General features: G+C 41.8%; 1 protein-coding gene across 1 annotated transcript in view; it reads left to right on the forward strand.

Moving 5' to 3' along the window:
* Nucleotides 1–10,703, forward strand: part of LOC109482839 — a 28,329-nt gene that overhangs the window by 3,316 nt on the left and 14,310 nt on the right. Inside the window, exons 4-11 of the mRNA XM_019785681.1 lie at nucleotides 1,506–1,644; nucleotides 2,329–2,396; nucleotides 3,258–3,460; nucleotides 3,838–3,920; nucleotides 4,116–4,259; nucleotides 6,421–6,644; nucleotides 7,176–7,289; nucleotides 7,499–7,907. Coding sequence (XP_019641240.1) covers nucleotides 1,506–1,644; nucleotides 2,329–2,396; nucleotides 3,258–3,460; nucleotides 3,838–3,920; nucleotides 4,116–4,259; nucleotides 6,421–6,644; nucleotides 7,176–7,289; nucleotides 7,499–7,907 — 1,384 coding nt within the window. The remainder of the gene's footprint in view (nucleotides 1–1,505; nucleotides 1,645–2,328; nucleotides 2,397–3,257; nucleotides 3,461–3,837; nucleotides 3,921–4,115; nucleotides 4,260–6,420; nucleotides 6,645–7,175; nucleotides 7,290–7,498; nucleotides 7,908–10,703) is intronic.

Consider the following 10,703-nt stretch of genomic DNA (forward strand, 5'->3'; position numbering starts at 1 on the left):
TTATTTTATTTCATTATTCAAAATATGGCTGTTGAGAACTGGTCCTTTAAATGAACTCAATAAGCTTGTAACAATTTTGTTTCGTCTGATGATCATCTTAAAATGCATATTGGTTTATGACATTAATTTGATGTACAAGTAGTAAAAATATGGAATGTAACATATTAACAAACGAAAGGAAAAATAAATGCGATGTGTCCAGACTGACTACAGTTCTAATGTCAACTGCACCATATTATGCAATACCTTCACAGAAGTTAAACATATTGTTTTTGCTCCGTTTCTTCTTCTTTTTCTGTCCCAAACACATCAAATGGCCTGGACCAGACGTCTGTCACCATGGTTACTAGTGCTGAAGCAACACCCTGCTCACCAAAAATATGAATGTATTTGACTTAACAGTGAGTATAATCAGTGGAGTAGTTTGTTTAGCTTGTCCAGGTGAGGGTAAACAGTATGCATTTGCTTTGCACGTGGTACCTGTCTAGTAACATTTATTTTACCGTTTCAGTACACGGAAATTGGTCCGAGTGGAGCCCGTGGTCCGGCTGTAGCGCAGACTGCGGCATAGGCCGTCGGACGGGCCGGCGGAGCTGCACCAACCCGGCCCCGCAGTACGGCGGCAGGGGCTGCGGGCAGCGCGGCACCCGGTCAAAGTGGTGCTACGAAGATTCCGGCTGTACAGGTAGAAACTCTGTCCTCACTGTTCTAACGTCTACTCTTTTGATTTCTCTAGATTCGCATTGGCAAGGTAGATTCAGGTGACATGGCTAATTTCTCTCATGCCCGCCAATTGATAGCCTGGTGTCCAGTCTATCGATCGTGGTCGAGGCGGATTCTCTTAGGGGCGCTGATAGTTTCCCCTCGCCGAGCCCTACCGGGGAACCTAGCTGAGTCGGGCGGCGAAGTGCTCCTGCAGCCCCGAAGAGAACCCGCCCCAACCACGATAGACCAAGCTAGTTGACTGACAAGTAATCACTGAATAGAGTGGATATGTGTAAGAACGGTCTTGTACATTCTCACTATCATATATTATTCTCTTGCAGGTCCTAAACATGAAGCGATCTTTGATGTAAGATCTCAATCCTTGTTTTACCTAACCAAGATTCTCATACATGGTAACTGTAGGTAAAATGAAAAATAATGCAGGATTTTTAAAAAAATGGAACTTTGTTATGGCATTAACAATTGTCATAGAAGTCATGTATCTAATTATACTCTAGTCTCCTTTATTGAATCAATGGCTCCAACCAACGTAAAGTACTTTCCCTGTATCATATTCTGTATCTGTATCTGTATCTGTATCTGTATAGCCGGTATAACCGCCTTTCGGCGTAACACACCAGCTTCGCAGGCACGCGGCGCGGCGGCAGCTGGCTATATTACACCGATCGACTTGTTACACCTAACCCTTGAACTTCTAGCTCTAGACATTGTTTAAAGCTATCTATTGTCCACATTTGTTTGTTTGTTTTTCTTCTCCTTTTGTTGCATGTAAACTGTAGGGGTTTCTGGGCCCAGGAGAAAGTGAAGAAAGTGACAATCTAACAATACACACCATCGCGTGGGCAGAGTCCGAGAGTCTGAAGTCAGGAGAGTCTGTGGTGCCAGGCTACGACACATCCACCAGGCCGATTCAGGAGGGTAAGTGTGTCACTTTGTCAGCACCTCTTTGTTCGGTACTTTCCATCCATCCATCCATCCATCCATCCATCCATCCATCCATCCATCCCTCCATCCTTCCATCCATCCCTCCATCCCTCCATCCATCCATCCATCCATCCCTCCATCCGTCCATCCCTCCATCCTTCCATCCATCCCTCCATCCATCCATCCATCCATCCATCCCTCCATCCATCCATCCATCCATCCATCCATCTATCCATCCATCCATCCCTCTATCCATCCATCCATCCATCCATCCACCCAACCATCCCTCCATCCCTCCATCCCTCCATCCCTCCATCCCTCCATCCCTCCATCCCTCCATCCATCTTTCCATCCATCCATCCCTCCCTCCCTCCATCCATCCATCCATCCATCCATCCATCCCTCTATCCATCCATCCATCCATCCATCCATCCATCCCCCCATCCATCCATCCATCCCTCTATCCATCCATCCATCCATCCATTCTTCACGTTTTTGTAGACCCCACCATGTATGTGGCCATGTTTTCCTACTTAATAAATGTTGGAGTTTGTTTTTAAATGCACAATTCTGTTGTATATGAAGTCCCATGAAAGTATGCCATATCGACAATGTCCTCATCTCTTTGCAACTGAAGGCTTTGGATAAGTAACGCTTCTCTTCTGCCTTTGGTTTCAGAGGAAACTCTACATATCGTGACATCTGTGTACATTCGGCAGGTCGGCCGTTTGAACGAGGAACACGCGGTACGTTTATACTTAGATTTATCTATACAAGACGTTTTGATCAGTATTACTGAGACCATGTTAGTTTTAATACAAGCTATGTGTATGTCTTACCCTTGTTCTTCTCGATAGTCTAGCAGGCATTCAGGGCAAACAATCGTTCGTCCATTTTGAAACATCTCCTATCAACCACATGCAATGTTTCCGAGAAACCATTTTCCTGTAACGTTTCTGAAGACTGACCATTCAGGATATAATAATTCTAAATCATTACATGATACTGAATGATACAAGGTCTGTCAGAAGTTTTGGTCGGGTTCTTTTGGTCGCTATCCAGTGATCTTCATAAGTGAAAATAAAAGAAGGTTTACGTTTAGGTAATATCATGCCAGGTGTATAGATTAAATCAAGATTGATATCAATTTTACCATGTACCAATTATGTCACATTCTAGCCAGTATCTGACGAGATGTTGTTGTTTACTTCTGTATATATCTGTATCAGTATAGCCGGTATAACCGCCATTCGGCACAGCACACTAGCTTCGCAGGCACTCGGCGAGGCGGCAGCTAGCTATATCACACCGAACGACCTGTTACACTCAATCTTTGCACACAGTTCTTGGGAAATACGAGTTTTTGAACACCTCAATTCTTGGTTGATAACTCTTATAGTTGCTGTTTCTTGTTCTTTTCTGGGCTGATATCAGATACTTATTTTAATTAGTGGTTGGGACGTCCACCAGTTTATTAGTCATTTTGTACATCATACACAGTCTGGACATTCTTCGTCTGTCTTCCAGTGACCCCCGCTGTAGGTTTCTTTTCATTTCCGTTACCCTAGCACCCCTTTCATGTTGTTGTTTACCTCCCCCTCCTGTAGAACATGTCCGTGACGGTGGAGTACACGCTGTCCTGGTACGACCCGAGGCTGCAGGGGATCGCCACCACCTGGGTGCCCGTGCCGCGGTCCATGATCTGGCTGCCGCCGCTGATGTTCGGGACGTCCGTCCGCCGCGCCGCGCCCGTTCACGACGACACACCGGCCTGGGTCAACTACGACGGACTCACCGTCTGCAAGATAACGTTAGTATTTAATTTCAACTTAGACCGTGTTGCATAGGTAACATCCTCTGGGAACCTCAAAACCGTTTGTCAAAAATAAGGTTGCCTTGATTATGAAATCTGAAGGTTGAAGAAATGACTGAACACACGATATTTACGATATTCATTCCTTCGCAGTTTTGAAATTGCATGTGGCATTGAACTACATTTTAATATCATTTTCCAATATTTTTTTTTGCAATTTACGGCATCTATTTACTCATTTTGCAGTTCCTTTCTTTTTAAATTGTGAGATTCAAAATATTGTCTTTTTAGAAACGGACGAAAATTTATTTTACTTAAAACACTCATATCTCAAGTAAAATGGTATTTCTTTCCTTTCTTTTTCTGTTCCACAGGCGGAAGTTACATGTGTCCTGCCCCGTAGTGCTGAAGAAGTACCCTTTTGACAACCAGACATGCAGTATCAAACTGCACGCATGTAAGTACATTTATTTTATATCATCATTCAGAGAGAGAGAGATAGGGAGAGAGAGAGAGAGAAAGAGAGAGAAAGGGAGATTCAATAATATTATGTAAGTAGCACTATTCAGTTGCGAATGTCCAAGCCATGAATTAAATGTTAAACTTCATGTTGAATAAAAAAAAAAATTGCTGTACGTGTCTATCTTTGTAGATAACGGGCTGAGGTTACATCTGATGGCGTCTGACGATGTCCGATACGCGGCCGTTAAAACAGACGCCACCGGTGTGGTGTCACAGTTCGAACTGACGGGGGCTGACGTACAGGCATCCCTCAACCCTCACCTCAATTCAACAGGTACATAGTCTTTATGTGCAAAATCATACCCAAAGGCTAATTGATTTCACAGTCAAAGATACAATACAATAATAGGAGACAACTACGGTCTGGAAAACTTCTACTTCTACTACTACGCTAGCTATTATGGGGTTTGACTTATTCTTTGAAGGCAGTGGATAATGAGAAGTCAAACCCTATGATAGCTAGCGTAGTAGTAGAAGTAGAAACATAAACATTGTTTCTAAACTGTATTTGTTGGCAGATGTAAGATATAATGTTATATAGTATAAGCTTCTAATGTCAAGACACCCGATCCAATTTCAGGGCGGCAAAAATTGATTTTCAGAGTCGATTTTCTGTTCATTATTGTGATGTGCTAGAAAGTTGAGTCAATCCTATCTCATAGCATACTGTGGGGGCGAACATGCGATGTCGCTGACGGAAAATTGTTGCTATTTTTGTATCGTGGGCTAATTCTATAGCTACTTATTGGTGGTGCCTAAAAAAGGACACCCCCCACACGTAGTTTGTTTTGAGGATATTTCGAACACTTCAAGCATAAAATGATGACGTAAATGTACTAAGAGATGGCAGTTATCAGGCAGATTTTCTCATTTAGAATATTTGCTTGTTTTGTCGCCATAAATTTGCATTGGATGCCTTTAAATACCTACAAATGATAGATCAATCAAGCCAGCAATTCAGAACATCACACAGTAATTTCTATTCAAATATTTCTTCATTCAAAACCTTCACCGCACGTTTGTAGCTACTTTATTTAACCAAGGAGGTTACACATGTATCAGGGACGTTAGTGGGAGAATTTTATGTACTTCTGGAGGTTTTGAATTTTTTAAAAATATTCCAACATGTAGTTACAAGACGTGGTGCCGGCACACTCAAGGTTTTTCATCTTATATTAATGCCGCCACCAACACAGGGGACAATACATGTACAATACTCATTTTTACCTGAGCGAAGTGAGGAAAGTCGTGTAAAGTGCCTTTCCCAAGGGCACAAGATCGGGGGCATGTCAGGACTCGAACCCGGGACCTCTTTGCTTCCAGTCGAACACTTTGCCGTGCCACTACACCACACGACCCAACCCCAATCTAAAGTTTGAAATTTCTTTTCAGCTTGCGTCTTCTTCCAGCAGAGGTGTGAGTACAGCCTGGACGAATGTCTGTTCCGCCGGTTCCCGGACTGTCATCTCAGTGACGAATGTCAACAGTGCACCAGCACGGTCGGACAGTGTGGATTTGAACTGAACAGGTGTCAACAGGGCCAAGCTAGTAAGTACATGGCGTGTGATATATATTGTATATGTGTACATCATTTGGGCCATCGTTTCCTTAGGACAAAACCACCCCACTGATTTTACTAACATTTAGACACTGTTTCTTGATTTAGTCATCTTCAGTATCTTTCGATTCTTGTATGCTATTCATCTGTAATATACTCATTTAATTGAGATGCACAGCATAGGTACAGGAAATGAAAAAGGGTTTCTAACTTCTAAGCCTACCATGCATAATTCATTAGCAAGAAATAACAACAAAGGTGTGTTGGTTTTGGTATTGCGGAATGAATTTGTCGATGGGTGTACCCGACATTTTTGGGGTTTAACAGACATATTTGGATTATGTTCCGAAAGACACATGAGGTCTTCGTGTGCAGGCACCGTGACGTGTTTTTCATTTTCTAAAGCCCATGATGACCACCACAACGTACTAATAGGCATATGAAACTTATCTCAAAATATCTATACCAGCTATTCAAAAACATTCACATTTTCAATGCGAGCTCTTTTACTGATTTTGAAATACTTGAGAAACAACTGTTACAATATTATGCAATATTATGTGACGTATTCTATATTACCTTGTATATGTCTGTGATGATTACTCTGAATATTTGGTCTACTGTGACCAATGTGACCTCGACTTCTATATATACTTTCTTATATTCGAATAAAAATAATGATTTTATCTATACTACAGTTGTTTTTATAGATAAAAGAAGGAATCTTCCTCCCCACTCGATGTTAGACTGTATATAACTCTAATAAATCCTAGACAAGGACGACAGGTTATGACAAGAATGTGTCGCCCTCAAAAAAGACCCATGTCCGGGTAAAGGTCTTTCTATACAAGAATGACCGTAGCTTCTTTGTTTCTAGGTGCAAACGGTTACACCACATTGGAGGTTCGTCTCCGTATGACCCGTCGCCTGTCCAGCTACGCCTTCAGACTGTTCCTCCCGTCCGCAGCTGTGGTGGTCGCCGCGTACCTGCAGCTCTGGCTCCCGCTGCAGACCTCCGTCATCGCCGGCAGGATCACACTCGGCATCACCGGCTTCCTAACCGTCATCGTGAAGGGCAGCGCCACCGGAGCTGTGTCCTGGGTAAGGAGACTCGGTGTTACAATGGTCTATGCAGACTTCATGCTTGTGTTTGTTTGTTTGTTTGTTTGTTTGTTTGTTTGTTTGTTTGTTAAGGAATCACCATTAGTGACAATACAACCACTACTCTTCCTGGAGTCCTCTTACAAAAGATACACATTATAACTACTATTTGCATTCCCTACTTTGAAAGAACGTTGTCTTAATGACATTTGCCATCTAATGATAATAATGATAATACAATAAACAATATAAAAGTACATTTTTCACATAAGACATCAATCAATAACCTCATTTAACAATATTACATTATAAAATGGTAGCCTGAATTATCATATGCCTATACGTTATACAGATTCGGTAGTACGTAGAAACATTGGATGAATATCTCCTTATATATGACTTTATAGGCATTTTGTATGTACCTACACTAAAAAGCCTTGTCAGACATTTCCCAACTAACGTCGTAATTAAGCTTGTTGTTTTGTGACATCTATTAAAGAAACATCTGTACTACATGTACCTTATTCCCAGGTTAACGAAACAAGAGCGATTGACATCTGGTTCAGCGGCTGCCAGATCGTCGTCATTCTCATGTTCCTGGAGACAATCATCGTCTACTTCGTCCGGTGTCGACTGGAAGAAAAAGTAAATTCTTAAAGATTATTGAGATATTGTTCACTATATTCACTATATTTTTGTCAAAAATATCTTTAAACTTCAAATTAAACATTTCTGTAACTTTAACTTTTTTATTATACAATTTATTGTTTGATGGAGTAAAAATTTCAGAGAGGAACCAAAATGATATAGCTATCAGGATATGACACTGACCTGTGTTTTTTGTTTACCCATAGCATCAGAAGAAGAAAGCAGAGCAAGAGAAAAATCTGGAAGCGTCAGACAAACCTGAGCGGTCCAGGGAACGTGCCCCCACCGGTACCGACCAGGGTCTTCAACGGACCCCTTCCCGCATACCAAGAGCCACGCTGACTAACCCGCAGACGATCATGTGGCACAAGCTGCCCGACGGACGGTGGATCGTCATCCCGAGGCCCCCTGGCGGCGAGTTGGCAAACGCCATGCTGATGACGTCAATCAAGGCACGCTGGCGGGAGGGGCCAGACGGACAGTACAGGATGGTTTCAACTGACGAACCCGTCATCGGTCAACCAATCAACATCCCCCGTCCTAAGCTGAGAGTCAGGCCAACCGTGGCGTGGGAGAGAAAGATGGACGGAGGGTGGAGAGTCGTGCACTACCCCGGTGACGACAAAATCCACGTCGGATGGGAGCCTATCCGCACCCATCCGGGATGGAAATCTCTCTACTTCACAAAAGAGGAGCTGAAAATGATCGTTGTTCCAGGCCTGTACGCCGGTCAGCCTAAACCAACCAAGTCTAATAAAATCCTCCGTAGGTACAGTTACCCAGGAGGGCCGGTAATTTACATGTATGTAAAACTGAACCCAGAGCCGCCCCGAGCTCCCACAGACGAAGACGCGAAGGAAGAGGAGAAAATCCAGCGTGTTACGGACAGGATCGACAACGTTGCCCGGGCTGTGTTTCCTGTCATGTATGCCATATTTTGTATCGGCTTTTTGCTTTACTATTTGGAGCTGTAGACAGTAGAGGGCAATTTGGCCCGCAATGTCGTAACTGCTATGTTTGTTTGCTTGTACATGTTTATTTAAAAAAAAATTGTAAGTTTATTTTAAGTCAAAGATAGTTAAAAAAACTAAAATGATTTTAAAAAGGAATCTGTGGTTTTATATGTAACACATGGCTTTTATCCTCCACTAGTACTGTTGAATCAAGCTGCCTACAACTGGCTAAGATAATGTGTAACATTTCTCCATTAATCTGAAAGATATATAATATATTCCTTTATTCACTGGTATGCGGATAGATACAAGTTGTGTCAATTGGATATCTATCACTTTCTTATGATAGCAAGTATAAGTATATAGCACAGTTACAAACTATATTTATAAGATTTTGTATACTAATAAGCTACATAGTTGTATGAGTCTGCATCATGTTCATGGTGTCTACATAATGATAACGTGTGTTTTAATTTAACTTCTTAGCATATGCATGTAATAACAGCAAGCAATATCAACGTTTACTTTATTTATGTATCAGGAGAAATGTAAAGGTCTTTCCACGCTGTTCAACAGTGTGGAATCTGTTTTTGAAAGAATTCGAAGGTCTTTGTAAATAATAAATATGATTTACCTTCCAAAAGTTTGGTAGTCCATATAATACATTCAGAGCAATAATGAGTGAGTGAGTGAGTGAGTGAGTGAGTGAGTGAGTGAGTGAGTGAGTGAGTGAGTGAGTGAGTGAGTGATTGAATGAGTGAGTGGACGAGTGGATGAGTGAGTGAGTGAGTGAGTGGGTGATTGAGCGATCAAGTGAGTGAGTGATTGAGAGGGTGAGTGAGTACGTGATCGATTGAGTGAGTGAATGAATGGGTGATTGAGCGATCAAGTGAGTGAGTGAGTACGTGATTGATTGATTGATTGATTGATTGATTGAGTGAGTATCTGTATCTGTATCTGTATAGCCGGTATAACCGCCTTTCGGCGTAACACACCAGCTTCGCAGGCACGCGGCGCGGCAGCAGCTGGCTATATTACACCGATCGACTTGTTACACCTAACCCTTGAACTTCTAGCTCTAGACATTGTTTAAAGCTATCTATTGACAGTGCCCCTACTGTGCTTGGTGACAGTGAGTTCCACTCTGCGATAGTTCTAGGAAAGAATGAATTCTTGAACACCTCAATCCTTGGTTGATAACTCTGGTACTTGAAAGCGTGGCTATTTCTTGTTCTCTTCTGGGCTGGTATTAGGTACTTAGTAGTTGGGACATCCACCAGTTTATTAGTCATTTTGTACATCATGCATAGTCTAGACATTTTTCTTCTGTCTTCAAGTGAGTGAAGGATTGAATGAGTGAGTGAGTGAGTGAGTGAGTGGGTGAGTGAGTGAGTGAGTGAGTGGGTGAGCGACGTCGACCCACTCACTCACTCACTCACCCACTCACTCACTCACTCACTCACTCACTGGCTAAGTGAGAGTGAGTGAATGAGTGAGTGGGCGAGTGAGTGGGTTGGTATACGGGTAGAACATAAAGTTTCATAGTCCTCTCAATAATGTGTGAATGAAGATTTTTAATGTACACATACCTACTGGGTTAAATACAGGCCACAACAGAAGAATAGTACTTGTACTTTCCACAATCCATTTATTTACATGTCTGATGATTTTTTTATTGTCATTGAGTGCATGTTTAACATTTGTAACCCACTGACTATATCATAGTATGTTTCCGTCTATTTCATAGACAAACAAACAAACAAACACACATCTAGAATAGTACCTCACATGAAAATATCAATGGTCACTGGGTGCGTGTATAACATTTGCAAATAATGGAGCATGTCATTCCTTTTTTTCTTTGCATATTTTTGTTAGCTATTAAAATGTGTACGGCTCCACAAAAGGAAAACTGAAATAGTGACTTAATGAAAAGGGTATCAATGACTCACGTGTCTGTATATAGACTTCATCGGCGTTTAACTATGAGGTTTGTTTGTGTTCTGCATACCGTAAATTCTTCTGTTGGTTTGGCACACTGGAGTAGCAGCATCTAACAGGTGTCTCAAATATTACGCTGTTTTTAATTTTAGTAAGGAGTGCAGAAGGAAGGATGATTAAAAAAAAGGCACAGGAACGTGTCGACGTCGACCAACAAAGCAGCAATAAGACGCTGTAATAAAAAGAAATAAGACCAAACATTGCGTCTGATCCTTTGAAAATGTGTGCCATTACCCCTCACTTTTCCATGGTCTGGCCCTTTATAAATTTATTTGTCCCCAGTATATTGGGTGTATGTCATTGTCGAGACAACCATTGTCGACACAGCCCAGTATCAACTACAAGGACAAGTAAGTATTTCCTTAGTAAAACGTTAAACTTTATTCCAACACACTATTTACAGGGATCAAATTTTCAGCGACCACTGTCGCCTTCATCAGGATAATTAATGACCAAT

Source organism: Branchiostoma belcheri, unplaced genomic scaffold (genome assembly GCF_001625305.1).
Source record: "Branchiostoma belcheri isolate BF01 breed outbred unplaced genomic scaffold, Haploidv18h27 scaffold61, whole genome shotgun sequence".
NCBI classification, from domain to species: Eukaryota; Metazoa; Chordata; class Leptocardii; order Amphioxiformes; family Branchiostomatidae; genus Branchiostoma; species Branchiostoma belcheri.